We start from the raw sequence: 22,590 nt of genomic DNA, 5'->3' as shown, positions 1-22,590 counted from the left end.
TAATCCTGACAACTCTTTCACTAATACTACGCACATGCATGTCCCGTATAGCTTCGCGTATTACATCAAGTGTAGTTACAATAGTACGCTTAACAAGTTAGAGCTGTATCGAGGACATGATGCTGCTAAAGTATTTTTAGAAAGACTTGAAAGTGATGCAGTTCGTCTCGGTCGTATTCTGAATAGTAATATTCCTATGAAGCCACTCACCGAAATTCAGTTAAATGATCATGAAGGTGCTACAAAGTGTAGCATTTGTGATGGGGAATTTTCCGAAAATGACCCTAAAGTTTTTGATCATGATCATTTAACTGGTTTCTACAGATGTGCCGCTCATTATAGCTGTAATCTTAAGTATAGAGTTCCTAAATTTATCCCTGTAATTTTTCATAACTTATCTGGTTACGACTCTCATTTCATCATTTCACAATTTGGAGCTTCAGATGAAAAAGTAGATATAATCCCTCAGAATAAAGAGCGGTACATTGCGTTTGCAAAGTCTGTAAAAGTAGATGCTGAGCATTCTATAAAACTGAGATTCCTTGACTCGTTTCGCTTTATGGCGAGTAGCCTCGATAAACTTTCTAGTCATTTACAGCCTGAACAATTTACAGAAATTCGACGCGTTTTCCCTGAAGAAGCGCAGTTTAATTTACTTCGGCGTAAGGGTGTTTTTTGTTATGAATATCTCGACTGCTTAGACCGCCTCGAAGAACGTGCCTTACCATCGAAACAATCCTTTTACAGCTCGCTGAATTCAGCAGATATTAGTGATGATGACTATTTACATGCGCAACATATCTGGGAGCAGTTCCACATTCAAACGCTAGGTGAATACTCCGATTTATATTTAAAGACAGATGTACTTTTGTTAGCTGATGTTTTTGAAAATTTTCGCTGTGTTTGCATGAACACCTACAGCCTTGACCCATGTCAGTATTTTACTGCACCTGGGTTAAGTTGGGACGCGATGTTAAAATACACGCGTGTGAATTTGGAGCTGCTAACTGATATTGATATGGTGCACTTTATAAAAGCATCCATTCGAGGCGGTCTGAGTCAGTGCAGCGGCCGGTATTCGAGGGCTAATAATAAGTACATGCCGAGTTTCGATTCTAGTCAGGAATCTCAGTATATCGTTTATCTGGATGCTAATAATCAGTATGGGTGGGCGATGAGTCAGCATCTACCGGTGAGTGGTTTCCGCTGGCTGACGCAGTGCGAAATTGATGCTTTACAGCTACACGCCCTAGGCGATGAAGCTGATAAAGGTTATTTCCTCGAAGTTGACTTACAGTATCCTAAAGAGTTACACACTTCTCATAATGACCTACCGTTCTGCCCTGAAAATATGAAGTCCCCGTACATTGTATCAACGACGAAAATGCTCATTGCTAATTTATGCGATAAATCTAAGTATATCATTCATTACCGAAATTTAAAACAGTGTTTGCAGCATGGTTTGAAGTTATCCAAAATTCATCGCGTACTAGAATTTAATCAGTCACCGTGGCTAAAGCCATATATCGATCTGAACAATAATTTAAGAACGAATGCGGTTAACGAGTTTGGAAAAGATTTCTACAAGCTCATGAATAACAGTGTGTTTGGTAAGACTATGGAGAATGTTGACAAACGCGTTGATGTAAAATTGATTACAAACTGGGATAATATTAAGAAAAGGTATGGTGCTAACTATTTAATAAGTAAACCAAATTTCCACAGCTGCACCATCATACATGAGAATTTAGTTATTATACAGATGAATCGTGTCAAGGTTAAGTATGACAAACCTACCTACGTCGGCTTCACAGTACTTGAATTGGCTAAAACACTCATGTATGAATTCCATTACGATTATATGATGAAGAAGTACGCGCATAATGCGCAATTGCTCTACACAGATACCGATTCGTTTATTTATCAAATCAAAACTGATGACTATTACAATGATATAAAGCCAGACTTGGGTAGGTTTGATACGAGTAACTATCCTGCAGATAATCAATATCATCTACCGCTAGTGAACAAAAAGGTTCTAGGTAAAATGAAAGATGAATGTGCTGGGAATATTATCGATTCATTTGTAGGTACTAAATCCAAGTCATATTGCATAAAACTCTTAAATGAATTACGAATAAAGAGATTGAAGGGGGTTAAAAAGAATGTCGTTCAGAATCAGCTAAGTTTTGAAAACTATAACAATTGCATTAAAAGTAATCCACCTGTTTTGCATAAGCAAATGTCTGTCATTAGAAGCAAGAAGCACCAGTTGTACACTCATTTAATTAGTAAGGTAGCCCTTAATAGCGATGATTGTAAACGGTTTGTCATCCCAAATTCTACCAACACGCTAGCCTGGGGGCATAGTAGTATTGATAAGTACTACTTTACATAAACATTATGCTAGAGGTGTGTGTACTTACGTTACGCTGTCTTACATCACAAAGAGGTACGCTGAGAGTGTAGTACGGCAAGTTTAAACTTGTACATTCAAGAATTGCAACGAGAAGTACGCAAACATCACTGGGGTAAAATGATTCAAGATAAAACTTGTACATACAAGATGTAAATAAATAATGTAGAATTAGCATATTCTTTTATTTTAGGTTAGGTATCACCTTCCTCCCGCTCCTTATTTGCAAGATAGAGTTTTTGTTTATTACTCATAGAAGAAGAAAGAAGGTGATGAGCAGATTCGTAAGTATGTTATTGTCTAGCTCATGTTGAGAAGAGATTTTTTTTTCTAAACAGTGTTTGATTGCAATGCAGTGCCAAACAAGAGCACGTGGAATTTGCCGCCACCGGGCAGCACGGTGATTAAAGATGGCGGATGACAGCTGTCAAAAAAGCACATGGCTTTGTTTCCAAACAAGAGCACGTGGAATTTGCTGCCACCGGGCAGCACGGTGATTAAAGATGGTGGATGACAGCTGTCAAAGGTAAGTAGCTAAAGAGGGGACAGCACGGTGATTAAAGATGGCGGATGACAGCTGTCAAAAAAGCACGTGGCTTTGTTTCTACGTGGAATTTGCCGCCACCGGGCAGCACGGTGATTAAAGATAGCGGATGACAGCTGTCAAAAAAGCACATGGCTTTGTTTCTACGTGGAATTTGCCGTCACCACATAGAGGGCAGCACTGTTCTCTCTGGATTAAAGATGGCGGATGACAGCTGTCAGAAAAGCACATAGGTTTGTAAAGCACATGGAATTTACCGCCACCACATAGAGTGCAGCACTGTTCTCTCTGGATTAAAGATGGCGGATGACAGCTAACGAAATTGCCCGCATGATAGCAGCACAGTGCTCTATTGATTAAAGATGGCGGATGACAGCTGTCAAAAAAGCACGTGGCTTTGTTTCCAAACAAGAGCACGTGGAATTTACCACCACCACATTTCAAACTAAAGAGGGCAGCACTGTGCTGTATAGATTAAAGATGGCAGATGACAGCTGTCCAAAAAGCACGTGAGTTTGTTTTCAAACAAGAGCACGTGGAATTTTTCAATTTGCCGCCACCACATAGAGGGCAGCACTGTTCTCTCTGGATTAAAGATGGCTGCTTGTCGAAAAGCATTTTTCAAATTATCCGCCACCACATTTCAAAGGTAAGTAGCTAAAGAGGGCAGCACTGTGCTCTATAGATTAAAGATGGCGCATGACAGCTATCAAAAAAGCACGTGGCTGTCAAAAAGCACGTGGATTTGTTTATCTCGAGCTAGTGAGGTTAAGTTGGTAGCACTAAGGTTTAGGCCCGTCAAGATGGCAGCACTGCTGATGACAGGTGACGAAAGAGGGCAGCACGGTGCTCTGTAGTTTAAAGATGGCGGATGACAGCTGTCAAAAAAGCACGTGGCTGTCAAAAAGCGCGTGGCTTTGTTTATCTCGCGCTAGTTAGGTTAAGTTGGTACTACTGAGGTTTAGGCCCGTCAAGATGGCAGTACTGAGGTTAGCGATGCGTTGTTGTCTGTCAAAAAGCACGTGGCTTTGTTTACAAATCTGTCAAAAAGCACGTGGCTGTCAAAAAACACGTGGCTTTGTTTACCTCATGCTAGTTAGGTTAAGTTGGTACCACTAAGGTTTAGGCCCGTCAAGATGGTAGTACTGAGGTTTGCGATGCGTTGTTGTCTGTCAAAAAGCACGTGGCTTTGTTTACAAATCTGTCAAAAAGCACGTGGCTGTCAAAAAGCACGTGGCTTTGTTTACCTCGCGCTAGTTAGGTTAGGTTGGCACTACTGAGGTTTAGGCCCGTCAAGATGGCAGTACTGAGGTTAGCGATGCGTTGTTGTCTGTCAAAAAGCACGTGGCTGTCAAAAAACACGTGGGTTTGTTTACCTCTCGCTAGTTAGGTTAAGTTGGCACTAGTGAGGTTTAGGCCCGTCAAGATGGCAGCAGTGAGGTTAGCGATGCGTTGTTGTCGATGACAGCTGTCAAAAAGCACGTGGCTTTGTTTACAAATTCAAATCTCCCGCCAAAATTCAAATTTCCCGCCAAAATTCAAATTTCCCGCGGGCGGCGGCGGAGGAGGCGGCGGAGGAGGCGGCGGAGGAGGCGGCCGAACTGTCCAATTATACTACTCACGGCCACTTCCTTCCCATTCCTAGCCCTTTCGTGTCCCATCGTCGCCATAAGATCTATCTGTGTCGGTGCGACGTAAAGCAAAATAGTAAACAAACAAAAAGAGTAGTTTTAGAAAATTAAGGATTTATGTTCCTGAATATGTGGATATGATCATAATAAAGTAGCATCATCCTCAATACGAAATAATTAATTATCCGGGCAGTAATGTCTTTAGTTGAATTTATATTTACCTTCCATTCCAGGAGGCAAAGGCGGGATCATGGGTGGAGGGCCGTTACTGCTGCCATCTACACCGGAACCTGAATCCTCATCCACCTGAAACAACAAGGAAAAATTATTGTTGTGCATGGCCTATGATAAGATGTATGTTTTTAAAATATATTATCAACAAAATCATCCTAATAATCTGAAGAGAAGTAATCGTTGCAACGTCATTTGTTTAAATTCCTTAAAATTGCGATGGATTTTAAGGTGTATTAGTGTGTCTAAATTTTGTGTCGTAGAAATTATTTATCGTACCGAGCTCAGTAGTGAAGGTCATCGGAAACTGAACATAGCTAAACGCCACAGGCTGTCCGATCTGTTGTCGGCACTTGATACAGAAACGCGTTGATGTATGATCTGAGATCTGAATACTAACCATAATTACAATGGACGCTTTAGAAAGAGAATACTAGGTTTCGGATATTTTTTATGTGATTGAAAGAGGCTTAACAACATGATATTTATCGATCCATGTATAGGTATCAAATGAGCATTTCGACTAATTTGCCATAGTGAAACAATGATGTAGAGTCTCAACAGAAAAGAGTGAAATCCACAAAGATGATCCGCGATCAGGACAAAATCATCGTGTCACCACATGCACTAATCCATAGGACAATACGATGATCGCCAATCCCATATCGACCAGTTGATGGCAAGCTCGGCGTCTGTTCCTGCTCGACGCACGTCATTATTAATGAGCATCTGAATTATGGATAACTGACATTTGCCCCTAATTCAGTTATCAGGGGACAAGGCTCATTAGTGAAGTAAGAATCTGAATATTGGAAGTTATTTTAATTTGACGCGAGGGAATGACTTACCTATAATCTAACCACTTTGGCATACTTGCACTCGAATATATTTTCGCGATAAATTCGTTCCATTCAGTTTGACGGCATATTGTGTAATAAGGTTCTGCATCCCTTGTATAGCTTCATTAACCCACATTTTAAAATTCTGACCAATGACGAGTGGACATCATCTATAAAACAGAGGCATAGACTAAGAGAACGTATGAAATGACATCTGATTAATCTGTGTTGATTACGAAGATGTTTCACATTTGGAGATATAACAAAATATTTCTGAGTTTAAGAAGGTATACAGGCTGAAGCGAAATTCGCGCACTCGGGCGTCGCAGCGCGACTCCTCACATGCCAGCAATAAAAAATTGTATCTCACAAAAGTTCGTCCTGCAAGTAAATCTAGGAGAAAAAGGACGTTGAAGAGTGGCAATCTGGCAACACTGTAACCACATGTAGGGTAACTACCTCTGCTATGCAGGAGGTGGAGGGGGTCGATCCTGGTTTGAGGCGTATGTTTTTTATTTCGTAAATGTAGTCCAGGTAGTATGGTATCTGGCATCTTAATCGTCAACAGCAATTGCGGCGGGTCCTCTAGAAATCATTTGCACTTACATATTATGATCCCAGAAATGCATGAACATTCATTTTCAATGGTCATCTTTGAAAGACGCCCTGTCCACGTCGTGGGCGTGAATTTATTCGCACCACCTCGCAATACAGTATGTAATGTCGGATGGAAATTAGCAAATAAAAAGTGCGCCTCATCCCAGGATCGAACCCTCGACCACCTGCATGCTAACCCAAAACTCTATCCACTGCACCAACTGTACGGCATGACTGTTGTGTGCTGAGAGAGGTAGTTACCCTACATGTGGTTACAGTGTTGCCAGATTGCCACTCTTCAACGTTCTTTTTCTGCCGGATATACTCACAGGACGAACTTTTGTGAGATACTTTTTTTTTTTTGCTGGCATGTGAGGAGTCGCGCTGCGACGCCCGAGTGCGCGAATTTCGCTTCACCCTGTATAATGTACTTTTAAAGCATTGCAATATTTAGTTCACTTCGTGAATGGTTAGTTATCTTTCCGGCCACTTTGTGAATCTGGTAGCGGTTGTTACTTCACGAGGTAGAACTACAACATTAGGAAGCTATATTTATTTTTAATGCAGTAAATTCAAGGAAAAATGAAAATGTTATACTTTAAAATAAATGTAGTATGTTCATCCATTAATATAGAGAACTGACGAAGTCTATATATAAACAACGTCGTTGCGTCTAGAAGAACTGCTATAATGATAATATTTCAGCTTAGAACTCTGACCAGAAAGGTTCTGTTATCTAAAATTACCAAGCTCGATAGCTGCAGTCGCTTAAGTGCTGCCAGGTTCCAGTAACTGGGAGATAGTGGGATCGAGCCCCAAGGTCGGCAGCCGTGAAGATGGTTTTCCGTGGTTTCCGTGTTGCTGCATTCAATTGCTCCACAGGTTAACACGAAAGATATGACTAGGACACGATAATGAGGTTTTGGTAACACTTACGTGCAGTATTAATGTGGTGATAAACCATTAGATAACTTTAAACCGAGATCGACAGTTGCAGTCGCTTAAGTGCGACCAGTATCCAGTAATCGGGAGATAGTGGGTTCGAGCCCCACTGTTGGTAGCCCTGAAGATGGTTTTCCGTGGTTTCCCATTTTCACATCAGGCAAATACCGGGGCCATACCTTAATTAAGGCCACGGCCGCTTCCTTTCACTTCTTAGGCCTTTCCTATCACATCCCTGCCATAAGACCTATCTGTGTCGGTGCGACGTAAAGCAAATAGCTCATCTAAGATTCAATATTGCATGGACGAGTTAGTTTTAGTTCTGTGATATTTGTGCTGCGGGCCAGTATTTCTCCCCTCACCATTGTCACAGAGCGTTATTTCGAGGCGCAGCGACAATATACTGCTGTGAATACCTTAATATCGATATGATTTTCTTGTTTACATTCTCAGTATATTCACTAACAGCCAATAAACAATAGTAATGCGTAAAACCCTCCTCTGAGAACCATGTGACCTTGCCGCGGTGGGAAGGCTTGCGTGTCCCAATGATGCAGATAGCCGAGCCGCAGGTGCAACCATATCGGATGGGTATCTGTTGAGAGACCAGACTAATGAATGGTTCATCGAAAGGGGGGTAGCAGCCCTTCGGTAGTTGCAAGGGCGGCAGTCTAGATGATTGACTGATACGGCCTTGTAATAATACTCAACATGGCTTAGCTGTGTTGATACTGCTACACGGCTGAAAGCAACGGGAAACTACAGCCGTAACTACCTCCCGAGGACATGCAGCTCTCTCTGTATGAATGATGTACTGATGATGGCTTCCTCCCGGGTAAAATATTCCGGAGGTAAACTAGTCCCCCGTTCGGATCTCCGGGTGGGGACTACACGAGAGGGGGCGATCATCAGGAAGACGCATACTGACATTCTGCGAGTCGGAGCGTGGAATGTTAGAAGTTTGAATCGTTGTGGTAGGTTAGAGAATCTGAAAATGGAGATGGATAGGCTAAAGTTAGATGTAGTTGGTATAAGTGAAGTACGTTGGCAGGAAGAACAGGATTTTTGGTCAGGCGACTACCGAATTATCAAAACGAAATCAAACAGGGGAAATGCAGTTGGTTTAATAATGAATAAGAAAATAGGGCAGCGGATAAGCTACTACGACCAGCATAGTGAAAGAATTATTGTCGTCAAGATAGACACCAAACCAATGCTCACCACAATAGTGCAGGTCTATATGCCTACTAGTTCAGCGGATGATGAAGAAATTGAAAGAATATATAAGGAGATAGAAGATTTAATACAATACGTAAAAGGTGATGAGAATCTAATTGTGATGGGAGACTGGAATGCAGTGGTAGGCCAAGGAGGAGAAGGTAGTACAGTAGGAGAATTTGGATTGGGACAAAGGAACGAAAGAGGAAGTCGGCTGGTTGAATTCTGCACTGATCATAATTTATTCCTTGCCAATACTTGGTTCAAACACCACAAACGACGGCTGTATACGTGGACGAGACCTGGAGACACTGGAAGGTATCAAATAGACTTCATTATGATTAGGCAGAGATTCAGAAACCAGGTGTTGGATTGCAAAACTTTCCCAGGAGCAGACGTGGACTCTGAACACAACTTGTTGGTCATGAAATGCCATTTGAAGTTGAAGAACTTGAAGAAAGGAAAGAATGCAAAAAGATGGGATCTAGACAAGTTGAAAGAAAAGAGTGTGAGGGATTGTTTCAAGGAACATGTTGCACAAGGACTAAATGAGAAGGCTGAAGGAAACACAATAGAGGAAGAGTGGAGAGTCATGAAAAATGAAGTCAGTAGGGCTGCTGAAGAAATGTTAGGAAGGAAGAAAAGATCAACTAAGAATCAGTGGATAACTCAGGAGATACTAGACCTGATTGATGAACGACGAAAATACAAGAATGCTTGAAATGAAGAAGACAGAAAAGAATACAGGCGATTAAAGAATGAAGTGGATAGAAAGTGCAAGATAGCTAAGGAAGAATGGCTGAAGGAGAAGTGCAAGGATGTTGAAGGCTGTATGGTCCTGGGAAAGGTAGATGCTACATACAGGAAAATCAAGGAAACCTTTGGAGAAAGGAAATCTAGGTGCATGAATATTAAGAGCTCAGATGGAAAGCCACTTCTAGGGAAAGAAGACAAAGCAGAAAGATGGCAGGAGCATATCCAACAGTTGTATCAAGGTAACGATGTAGATAATGTGGTTCTGGAACATGAAGAGGTTGTTGATGCTGATGAAATGGGAGACCCAATTTTGAGGTCAGAGTTTGACAGAGCTGTGAGTGACCTAAATAGGAACAAGGCACCTGGAATTGATGATATTCCCTCTGAATTACTGACTGCCTTAGGAGAAACCAGCATAGTAAGGTTATTTCATTTAGTGTGCAGGATGTATGAGACAGGAGAAGTCCCATCCGATTTTCGGCAGAATGTTGTTATACCTATTCCCAAGAAAGCCGGTGCTGACAGGTGTGAAAACTACCGCACCATTAGTTTAGTATCTCATGCCTGCAAAATTTTAACACGTATTATTTAGAGAAGAATGGAAAAACAAGTTGAAGCTGAGTTGGGAGAAGATCAATTTGGCTTGAGAAGAAATGTAGGAACACGTGAAGCAATCCTGACTTTACGTCTGATCTTAGAGGATCGAATCAAGAAGGACAAGCCCACGTACATAGCATTCGTAGATCTAGAAAAGGCATTCGATAATGTTGATTGGAACAAGCTATTTATGATTCTGAAGATGATAGGGATCAGATACCGAGAACGAAGAATTATCTACAACCTGTATAAAAATCTGTCTGCAGTGATAAGAATCGAGGGCTTTGAAAAAGAAGCAGCAATCCAGAAAGGAGTGAGGCAAGGCTGCAGTTTGTCCCCTCTCCTTTTCAATGTTTACATAGAACAGGCAGTAAAGGAAATCAAAGAGAAATTTGGAAAGGGAATCACAGTCCAAGGGGAGGAAATCAAAACCTTGAGATTTGCCGATGATATTGTTATTTTATCTGAGACTGCAGAAGATCTCGAGAAGTTGCTGAATGGTATGGATGAAGTCTTGGGTAAGGACTACAAGATGAAAATAAATAAGTCCAAAACAAAAGTAATGGAGAGCAGTCGAACGAAGGCAGGTGATGTAGGAAATATTAGATTAGGAAACGAAGTCTTAAAGGAAGTAGATGAATATTGTTACTTGGGTAGTAAAATAACTAACGATGGCAGAAGTAAGGAGGACATAAAATGCAGACTAGCACAAGCAAGGAAGAGCTTTCTTAAGAAAAGAAATTTGCTCACTTCAAACATTGATATCGGAATTAGAAAGATGTTTTTGAAGACTTTCGTGTGGAGCGTGGCATTGTATGGAAGTGAAACATGGACGATAACTAGCTCAGAAAGAAAGAGAATGGAAGCTTTTGAAATGTGGTGTTACAGAAGAATGCTGAAGGTGAGATGGATAGATCGAATCACGAATGAAGAGATACTGAATCGAATTGGTGAGAGGAGATTGATTTGGCTAAATTTGACGAAAAGAAGAGATAGAATGATAGGACACATCTTAAGACACCCAGGACTTGTTCAGTTGGTTTTAGAAGGAAGTGTAGGTGGTAAGAACGGTAGGGGTAGACCAAGGTATGAATATGACAAACAGATCAGAACAGATGTAGGATGCAATAGTTACGTAGAAATGAAAAGGTTAGCATCGGGTAGGGTGGCATGGACAGCTGTATCAAACCAGTCTATGGACTGATGACTCAAACAACAACAACAACGTGCGTAAAACAGATGAGAAACATTTGAAGCAATTAGAAAAGTAATCTTTGTTTCTAGCTTCTCCATTATTTATCATTAACCTTGGTCTATTTTTTAAGGAAACATATCTTAAAGTCTTTACACCTAGAACTATAGTTCAGTTTTTATGAGTTTCGAACTGACATATGAGCGTTGCCTTTTGGCGGAGGCTAAGTGAATTAATAAACCGCTAATCATAGGCAGCCGATCGCTCCGATGGAGCGTGTTAGAGTTTCGTTTACCAGTGTTGTCGATCTGTTGTTTACTATAACCGCGTGCCATCAGCTGTGTGTTACATTGTGCTCAGTCCTTATCGTGGTCTTTGTCAGTTCATTCGACTATTCTTATTAAACCACCACAAATGACGGCTAGAGTTGATTGAGTGGTTGAAGGAGCATAATATCTCGGTTTGCGAAGACATGAGGAAGTCGTGATCTCATGCATCTTGTGAAACAAAACAAGCCCTGCTACCCAGTTTACGTGGTGGATGAAATAGCCAGGAGGCATGAGCATCAAGTTGTTTGCTCTCCACCATGCCCAATTTAATACCATAGAACTGATTTGGGTGTAAGTAAAGGATAATATAGCTGCGAATAACCGACTCTTCACAGCTTCAGAAGTTGAAAGACTTCTTTGAGAAGTCGTACGCCGTGTAAGTGTGGAAGACTGGGTCAAGGTTGTGAGACGCATTCAGAGATAAGTGAAGCTTGGGAGAGGGAAAATATCACAGACGATTATGTTGAAGACGACAATGCCGATAATGACTCCGAAATGAGTGGTGTATTGCCTACGTAGGATTTATCATTCCTTAGGACAAATTGAATCGATTAGCAACGCGAGCTCTTGTAGATGGTGAGTAGAAATTTCATTTCTTTTTCTCACGTTTCATCTGTTCGAGCATTGATCTATTTTTATCTTATAGCTTTGCCCTAAATAATTATGTTATTTGTTATTGTTAATCTTATGTGAGTTAGGCCTATGTATGTTGCTACACATAATAATTGATTCTGAACTTATATTCAAGTAAAATTATAGATTTCCGTTCGCTCTGTGTGTCGTGATCCAGCGTTTGTAGTCGTAACGTTTTAGCACAAATGTCTTACTTCCAGTTAACTGTCAAGTCGAAACTCATAGAAACGCAACTATAGTCTGGGTTGTAGGCGAAGAAGGCTTCTCAGCGCTTCTCCCGCAACCTGCACAGACCGAAACGTTCGAATGTTTAATGGTGCAGTGCCCTTTAAGTTATGAGTGAGTTGAGATACCAGTCCCGTCATTTCTTACTGGAATACAACATTGTTTCTCTTCGATATTTCCAGCCACTTCGGTTCAATTATTTGTTTCAGTTTCTCCAAATAGCGACAGTATAAATCCTAGTATTCATTATTTGATTGTTAAGGAGGAGTTCATGGTAAAGAAAGACTAGCTCCGATTTGTGGAGGCAGCGCGCCTGCATCTTGCCCAGTTTTGATACTTGCCAGTCCCATTATTTTAATGTACGACTGAAGGCTACAACAGGTTAATTCATCCTCACATTTTCAACAGAGTAACTTTGAAATGAGAGTCAGTGAACCCGATCAAGAACGCCAAGCAATATGGGTGAAGCTGTCATCCTAACCATATGACGCTCCAATATTTGTAAGTCAGTCGGCTGGGCACCACTCGTCCTACACACTTACTGGGTTGTAGGGCCCCATCCTTCTTCACAGTAAAGAACGTCTTTGAAATACACCGTATAACCTCCTTTATGTTACACAAACCTCCTATGTACCGTTGATTCATTAACAGAATTCTGCCTTCCGCACATGCACAAATAATATTCAACTTTTGAAGGGATATTACGTATTTGGTCATCCACAATCGAAACTCGGAAGGAGTACAACTGAAGTCAAAATAAAATATTCTCAAGACAGAGGATAATGAGAAAAACACATAATTCCCACCTCAGGTCAGAAGTTAATAATATCCTCCAAATTTCCCACAAAACGGAATCGAATATTTTGTATCGTCAAGTATGGTCCCTGAAATTAGTCATTAAATTCATGTCTCCGCTGCTTCTCCCGTCCTTCCGACCAGTCTTTCACTCCTATAACACATGCTACACCAAGAAACTAAATACCGGTAAGCAAGATGCGCGTCTCTAAGAATTTTCCCATCAACCAGTAACATCAAATTTGAAAGACTTCTATTTTTTTCGGTGCAGATTACTGCGTTTCAAGTATCTACAGTATGTTTTAGATGATAAAATCGATCATTCTCTTTGCTTTGTTCAGTCAGAACTTTATGGCGTTTTATTTTTGTTCTGCGCTGGGTTTTGAGGTTGCACTGACTCATCGATATTTTCGGTGGCGATGGGGTTAGGAAAGGGTTTGCACCGCTCAAAGGTACACTTCGCCGTTCCCGTGTCAAGAGTAAGAAGTAAGTTGTGGACAAACCTTTCCATCGGCAGGTAAAACTGCGGATGAGAAGAAGATATTGTGTGAGGCTTTCAGTTTTACTTAAACGGTGTAACTACTTCTTAAGTCGCTTTCCATGGGTCCAAGTCTGTTTCTATATTTCGTGACCAGTGCAGTGATTCGTTATTTAAGCGTTGTGAGTCAAGGAATACATACATCTACCTCAGCGCGTATTTATAGCGAAAAATTATTGGATTATGAAGTCCAGCGTAACCAAGCAAAGGGTGGTTCAGGAGAGAAACTAGTGTGCGTGATCTTCCTAAGAGAGACATGTTGCTGGCTACAGTGAGAAAGCTGCAAAAACCTGGATGTTTGTTGAGCGATTCGGGCAAGCATCGCTCATCTGGTGACGTGGTATATGATGTTGAGACTCGTTTGCTTCGGTCTCCTTGGAAATTCTTATGTCGTTTGTCTCCGGAGGGGGCATATTCGTATTCAATATGATAAGGAGTGGCCAAAGTACAGAAACTGTGGCCATACAAAGTGACTGCCGTTCACGAGTTGCAGGGGCTGGATAAGGAAAACCGAGTCCGTTATTGCTCATGGTTACAGGATTTTTCCTGCACGGCTACCTGGAATTCCGATCATCATGTGATTTACACATTAGGTCTGGTTCTGTCTGACTTTTTATGTGAATTTTCAAAATATCTGCCACACACGATATTCTTGAAAGACCACTGTTCTCACAGAAGATCATAGTTTGGTGTGCAGTCTTGGCTTACCGAATAGTGGCTCGATTCTTCTTCTCGGATACGATGAACACAGACCAGTATAAGGACACCTGTCTGTAATTTGTCGAGCAACTAGACGACATTGAGCTAACTCATGGTTATTTATAAAACGCATCAACTGAGTTTCTCGCACTGATAAGCAGATTATTTGAGAACAGAGTAGTCTCTAATAATTTATGGCCATCAACATCACTGGATTTAATGACACTAGATTATTTCCTGTGGGATAATTTCAAGGTAAGGTGTTTCGAAGTCGACCACAAGCAAGTGAATATTTGACCTAAATCAATGGAATAGAAGACAAAATGTTGAAGCGTACTGCCAGAAGAATGGGGCGACGGATACGGCTGTACCTGCAGGAAGATGGACGTCATTTCCAACGTCTGCTGTGATAGTAAGTGAATCTCCCGTAGTTGCTTCATATTTTAAACGTACTTTTATCTTTCTGTTTTCTACCAGACAGAAATGGGTTTGTTATGAAAACCACACAATTTATATAAATAATCAATTATTTTTGTTTATTTTGCAACATTTAGTTTCTTAGAATAGATTTGGTGTTTTTAGTTTAAATAACTACCTGCAAGTATCAGTAATGATTTGAAGAACAGAATACTCTATCTCCAAGTGCTCGTCACCCGTGATTGGTAGAGAAGTATTTTCTATACTTTTATTCATTCATTCATGCATTCATTCATTCATTCATTCATTCATTCATTCATTCATTCATTCATTCATTCATTCGTTAATAGTTATAAATCCTAAGATATGAAATACCTGAGGAAAATTACCAGTGGAATGAAAATCGAAATAATTATTCGTTAAATGAAAAAATGTTTGTACAAGGCAAATTATCGGAAATTACTTGTTCGGACTCATTTGTTATACTCGGTTTCTTAACAGGACTGATATTAATGGGATATCTGAAAATTCTTTCTTATAATTTCCTCTAATCTACCACTCAAACATGCATAAATAAGTTTTAGCCTAAGTTACAGCCCGAAACCAAGTGAACCAACAAGCTAGTTTTGCTCTCTGTTTAAGGTTGCGCTGTTCTAACAGTGATAGGTTTTCAGCGACGCAGGGGTAGAAGACACCGAGTAAGTTGGCCGTGCGGTTATAGGCGCGCAGCTGTGAGCTTGCATTCGGGATATAGTGGGCTCGAACTACACTGTCGGCAGCCCTGAAGATGGTTTTCTGTGTTTTCCCATTTTCACACCAGCCAAATGCTGGAGCTCTACCTTAATTAAGTCGACGGCAGATTCCTTCCTATTCCTAGCCTTTTCTACTCCACCGTCGCCATAAGACCTGTATCGGTGCGATGTAAAGCAGATTGTTGGGGTAGAAGAGCGATAAAATATAGAATGTAATGAGCATGATTTAATGAATCTAGAGCTCAGGTCATTAGCTGGTGTGAAAATTGGTAACCACGGTAAAACCATCAGTAGGGTTTCAAATTTCCATCTATGGAATGCAAGCTTTCTGCTACAAGACTCATGCCTCTTAGCCTTCCCTGTCAGGCATGTAAGATTTTTGTTTTACAAGTAACTGTTGATTGTTATTATCACGATTCTAGCCATGAGACTTGCAGTTAGACATAAAATTCGAACCGTAGCGACGCGACATGTCATTTCAAAAATACCACATACATTCTTCAAACTTCGATTCGGCCTTGTGCGAAGCAGGCGTCGACGTTACTCGCCTATCTCACCTTCTCCCGTTAAGTCACAATCCCTCCTTTCTATAATATTTTTTAAAGATTATGTTCAGCCGTTTTCACGTAGTGTATCTGACGAAAATGCAACTGAACATGCTGGGCTAAGTGGCTCAGACGGTTGAGGCCCGGCCTTCTGACCCCAAATTGGAAGGGTCGATCCTGACTCAGTCCGGTGGTATTTGAAGATGGTCAAATACGTCATCCTTGTGTCCATAGATTTACTGGCACGTAAAAGAACTTCTGCGGGATTCAATTTCGGGACCTCGGCGTCTCCGAAAACCGGAAAACTAGTTAGTGGGACGTAAGACCAATAACATTATTATTGCAGCTGAACATGATCTTCACATTTGTAAGTCTAATTCAAGGTTATTAATTATAAAGAAACTTTTTTTCTTAAATACAAACAAGAACTCCAGAAAATTTCTTCTTTCTCAGCTTTGACCAAATTCTGCGAGGCAAATTAAGAGCAAACTATGCACTGGGGAGTATTTTTATTCATTTTTGCTTTGTCGCCTGATTTATATTCAATTTAGTGCCCATCAGGTCCTTTGGTTATTAAAACGGAGGTGGTTTACTCCAGTGTCTCCAGTATCTTTTGGGATAAGTAGATAACGGTTGTCAGTCATCTTCCTGTACTCTCTGAATAGAGCACGTTTCCTTGGCAAGTAATATAATATAATTGCTTAGGATTTTCAGATGATCTGGCACTATTAGCTAATAACCTTAATGAAACTCGGAATCAAATCACAAGTTTCCAAACTATTGCTGGAAAAATAGGATTAACAATTTCATTTGAAAAAGCTAAAATAATTGCAATAGGTCCCCTCTTAATAAGCACTGTTCTGATGAGTGAGAATGAAATAAAAATTATAAAACAGTTTAAATACCTTGGAGAAACTATAACATACAATTTGAATGAAAAAAATTTCTTGGACAGGGGAACGAATAAATTATCCAGAGCCCAAAAAGTAACCAGAAACACACACAACAAGAAATGTTTGTCAATAAATACAAAATTGAAATATTATAAGACTGTAGTCCAAACTGAAATAACTTCTGGAAGTGAAACTTTATTTAAACTAAAGCAAAAGAATAACATAGACAAAATCTTAAAACCAGAAAGAAGAATAGTACGAACATGCATTAATAAGAAGTACCAAACAGAAAGAGAATGGCGCATCATCCCAAATGCAACAGTATATCAGGAAACAGAACCTATAACGGATTTCATGAGAAAGAAGAGAATATCATTCTTTGGTCACCTGTTGAGAACACCTCAAGACAGGTTAATACTCAGAATTTTGGAGAAGCTTTGGAAACAAAAGCAACAACCTGTCTGGATAAAAGAAATGAAAGACGACATGAAAGAATTGGACATAACACTGGAGGATTTAAAGAATAAATCAAACAAAGTAAAAAAATTGAAGAATAGTAAAGTTAGATTCCTACCAAAATGTGATAAAAGAGAAACAACTAAAAGGATATTTTCAGAAGAAGAACGACAACGAAGATCAGATAGAATGAAGAAATACTGGAATATCAGAAAAGAAAAGAAAACATAAAACATCACAGGAGACCGGACAGAAATTGACTACAGTGGTCCAATGCGGCCGTAAAAGCACAATGATAATAATAATAATAATAATAATAATAATAATAATAATAATAATACAGGATGTAACAATTAAGTAGAGCCATGCACGAATGCGGATATCCGTGGAGTTATTGTCTTGGCAGATGCAAACTGTATGGCAGTGCGGATAATTTTGCTGATAATTTCTAAATAATGAAGTTAATTGATTTTCACTCGGGTATACTCTTGCTTGTCGTTAGGCGACCCTTAACAGTGGTATCGGAGAATGGTGATAAGTTCCTTGAGACCATAAAGCCGTAAATCTGTTCTAAAAACCTTAACTGGCGCCTGCCCGCAATTAATGGACTGAAGGAATAAAAGTCGATACGTCGGTAGTTGTCGCATGAGAAAATCCTTCATGAACCTGTGACTCTAGGGAGTCTGGTACGAGGTATCAGGCCTATTGTATTATCTATCCGTTTCAATACCTTGTTGTTAAATACTTACATTATCCACTGAGTCCGGCTCCATGGCCAAAAGGTTAGCGCGCTGACCCTGGTCACACGGGCCCCGCGTTCGATTTCCGATAGGGTCGTGAATTTTAACCATCATTGTTTAATTTCCTGACAAGGGGACTGGGTGTATGCATCGTCTTCATCATCATTCCATCCTCATCAGGACGCGCAGGTCGCCTTCGGGTGTCAAATCAAAAGACTTGAATCTGGCGAGTCGAACTTGTCCTTGGACACTCCCGGCACTAAAAGCCATTCGCGGATGGGGATGCGGAAAGGATGTGGGAAATATTTTTTATATCCGCGCAGGGCTCTAAAGATAAGGTACGGGCAAACTCGCAGGACACATTTCTCACACGTAGAAGAAAATATGGACATGGGTTCGGAGACGCTTTAGTTCCATATTAGAATTCAATTTCTACACCTCTACAGTAATCATGGTCAACACCCAAGAACAGAACGTGCCAGCATACCACATGAAACTCTTACTTAGATGAAATGTTCAATATGCCCTCCGGTAGCATTGATACATCCATTAATCTACCGTCGGATTGATATCAGCGCAACCGGGATTCAGTGCGATATAAATAATTAAAATAAAGCAATATTCCAACCTCTATTCACACTCCAGGACAGGCCTGCAGAAACTCAGCCCCAAGTGTGGCTACTGTGATTGAGGGAGCAGATTTAGTAAAATAAACGTGGACTGAACTACTCACCCCAAGAGTCTCCAAACACAGGTCAGAATCGTTGAACACACAGACACTTAAAGGAGAACGCAGTGTGGATGAGAGCTTCAGCGAGCTGCTTAGAATTCTCCTCAGGAGCTTCTCGACGACCCACAGCCCGTTAAACGTTTAGTCAACACGGACGTGCGTTGGTAAGGGTTACATGTTCTCACACACCTCAGCAAGATGTTCTACAGTGGAGAAAGAAATACTTTGTAAGGACTGTAACTCTTGAGAGCATCCCAGACCCATTAGATTATAGAATAGTGATGGGCATAGAATTCTCGTGGAGTTATTAAGAGTATCATTTGCAATTTGGTCCATTCGATATTTGTATTGGGTACAGAAACTGTGACATGAGAAAAGTCCACAGGGTGTACCAAAACTCGACGGCAAAAATTTAGGAATGGATTTCTCACACAGAGAGAAGAAAAAAAGGTTAAGACAACATGGGTCCGGAAACGTATTCTTACAGATTTATTCGAACTTTTGTACATTTACACCGTACGTCTGTAACGGCAGCTGAAACACTCTGAGCATGTTTCAGAGGAAGTGTTCAAAGTGGCGACCTTCAGCTTGAATACAAGCCTCCGCTCGTTGTCGCGTGGAGTTACGCAGGCGATCAAAAATGCCTGGTGTAGTGCGTAATGCTTGAGAGGTAGACACAAGGCGCTCACATAAAGTTGCTTCATCAGGAACAGGAGTTGCATATACGAGAGGCTTAACGTGTAAAACTCCAGGGGGTTCAAGTCAGGAGAGGGTGGTGGTGGCCAAGCAATCGGTCCTCCACTACCTATCTAGCGCTCAGGAAAATGGGTATTCAGGTACCTGCGGTCAGCAGACTGAAATGTGCGGGAGCACCATTATGCATGAAAAACATTTGTGGACGGGATGCAAGTCGCATGTCTTCCAAGTAATCAGGCAATGCAGTACGTACGCATGAAATTCATGTAGTTCTGTCCAGTAAGCCTATTCAGAACAACGTAGGGTCCCAACAAGGAATCACCAACAATGCCCACCCATATGTTAATAGCGAACCACTGTTGATGACAGGATTGGATGATTGCATTTAGACATGCAAATTATTACTAAAATTAATTTGTGTCAAAAAGTTTGAATAAATCTGTATGTATACCTACGTTTCCAGACCCATGTTGTCAGAACCTTTCTTTTTTCTTCTATTTTTGCCACCTCGCGAGTTGGCCGTGCGCGTAGAGGCGCGCGGCTGTGAGCTCGCATGCGGGAGATAGAGGGTTCGAATCCCACCGTCGGCAGCCCTGAAGATGGTTTTCCGTTGGTTTCCCATTTTCATACCAGGAAAATACTGGGGCTGTACCTTAATTAAGGCCCCAGCCGCTTCCTTCCAACTCCTAGGCCTTTCCTATCCCATCGTCGCCATAAGACCTATCTGTGTCGTTGCGACGTAAAGCCCCTAGCCAAAAAAATTGCCGTCGAGTTTTGGTACACCCTGCATACTGAATGCATACTGGCCTAATGAAAAAAATATTCCTTGACTGGAAATATGACCCCTCAGGACTGAAATTTGAATTTTCCAGAACATTCATGTAGAACTGTACGATCTAATCCATGGCATAGTTCCTGTTCAGAGATATAGGTAGAGTTTATCTAGTTAAGGACACAGTCAACTAAGGAGTCATACGGCTGAAAACATTTTTACATTTCACGAACTCGGTACAAATTGAACCGAAATAACATACATTGTTCAGTAATTTGCTAAGATTCTTCAAAGCAAGTGACATCTTTATCCTTCCCGCACGAACTCTATATCCATCGTCTTGCAGGCTCGTTAATGGGCCCTACACTAACGTGCTTGCAGGAATAACGACCGATAACTTTCAACGTGCCAACTTTTAATACGAAAATGTAATACATTAGCGCTGAAACACAAATGCCTATAACATACTGGAGTATACGGCGAGTTTTATGAGACGGGTCCTCTCTAGTTCGTTAATATGATATTGCTAGGTATTGCGTTCACACTCAATATGTATTTCATCAAACATTAAACCTTCACTTACGTCAGTAAATAAGACTATTCATGCGTGATGTTACTATTTAATTATACCTAAGTTTTCTTCACTATTGAAGAGTTTCTTAAGAAAGAAATTATAAGAAACATCTAAACCACATGTCTTCAGTAACACTGTCGATTATGTAAGACACTTCAAGTGCGAAGAAATATTTCACCACCACAAGAAATGAGTACAACTTAAAATCAAATTTATTAAAATAAAATCCCTTGAAGTTCGGGTCCTTAAATTACTGTAACTTTCTACAAGAGTAGAGTACCGTACATAAAATTAACGTTATAGATCTGCAATAACTGGCATCCTCTATGAACCATGTGACCTCGGCACGGAGAAGAGTCTTGTGTGCCCAAATGAAGCAGGTAGGCGGGCCGTACGTGCAACTATATCAGATGGATATCGATCGAGAAACTAAACTAGACTAACGAATGGCTCATCAATAATGGTTAGCAGACTTTCGAAAGTTGCACGGGTGGCAGTCTGAACTGTTGACTGAAATGGCATTAATGTAGTTTAGTTGTGTTGATACTGCTACATGACTGAAAACAATGGGAAAAAAAACAGCGGAGACAAGAGAGCTGAATAACACCAGTCCACCACCAATGTAACGCGAAGGTACAGTATTTTCTTTCTTAATCCGTTTACCTTCCAGGGTTGGCTTTTTCCTCCGACTCAGCGAGGGATCCCACCTCTACCGCCTCAAGGACAATGTCCTGGAATGTGAGACTTTGGGTCGAGGGATACAACTGGGGAGAAGGACCGGTATCTCACCCAGGTGGCGGCTGCGGCGGCGGCGGCCTCCTCTCCTATGCTGAACAGGGGCCGTATGTGGCGGGGGGGGGGATTTTGGAAGGGATAGACAAGGAAGAGGGAAGAAAGCGGCCGAGGCCTTAAGTTACGTACCATCCCAGCATCTGCCTTAGGGAAAAGTGAGAAACCACGCAAAACCACTTCGAGGATGGCTAAGGTCGGAATCGAACCCTCCACTACTCGTACCACTTTTCAAATTTCGTGGCAGAGCAGGGAATCGAACCGGGCCTCCAGAGGGTGGCAGTTAAGGACACTAAGCACTACATCACACATGTAGGCCACACTAAACTATTACGAAAGTAAATTTTTTAAAATCCAAATACCATTTCACCGTTAACCTTACAAATTAAAGCAAGTAGGTATAGGATAATCGCAACATATTATGTCTCATATAAGGAAATATTCTATTGTGAATTATACAAAGATTTAACCCGACATAGCCTACATTAGAGATTATTAGCAAGTATAAAGTTTTGAATAAACACATCAGATGTATATTATCACACATTGGAAAACGCAAATTACGGCACCTATTCTTTCCATTCTACCTGAATGACTGTGCATTGCTGCAGTAAGTTCCTTGCATATTTATTGGAAATATTTCCTCAATAGTTGGTATAACCATCCGAAATGACGTGGGTTCGATTCACGGTCAGGAAGACGAAAAACTGTCCACTTCCGGAGGTTCATACGGTTTTGAAGTTCATACAGCCTACACCAAAAATGAACACCAGATTAATTCCAGGCGGTAAAGGCGGCCGGACGTAGAGCTAACCACAGTACTCAATCAATTGCCGAGGTTACGGATAGTGGAAGCTTTTACCTTCCACGCACTCCAAGGGGCTTCATGTCCTGTACAGAGATAAATTCGCTTTGCATTATAAATTCTAAGTGTGCTGGGCACAAAATGACAATCCGTTAGCATTGCAAAAGTACCTACGATGTGTTTCTGGCGCTACTTGCGTTTTTCAACGATTATCCAACATTTACCGCTAGAGCTATTTT

General features: G+C 40.9%; 1 protein-coding gene across 1 annotated transcript in view; it reads right to left on the bottom strand.

The window, feature by feature from the left end:
• Positions 1–22,590, bottom strand: part of LOC136880060 (collagen alpha-1(XVIII) chain-like) — a 256,097-nt gene that overhangs the window by 145,083 nt on the left and 88,424 nt on the right. The window contains exon 4 of the mRNA XM_068228774.1: positions 4,813–4,897. Coding sequence (XP_068084875.1) covers positions 4,813–4,897 — 85 coding nt within the window. The remainder of the gene's footprint in view (positions 1–4,812; positions 4,898–22,590) is intronic.

Source organism: Anabrus simplex, chromosome 1 (assembly GCF_040414725.1).
Source record: "Anabrus simplex isolate iqAnaSimp1 chromosome 1, ASM4041472v1, whole genome shotgun sequence".
Taxonomy (NCBI): Eukaryota; Metazoa; Arthropoda; class Insecta; order Orthoptera; family Tettigoniidae; genus Anabrus; species Anabrus simplex.
This window is presented reverse-complemented; position numbering and strand designations above follow the sequence as displayed.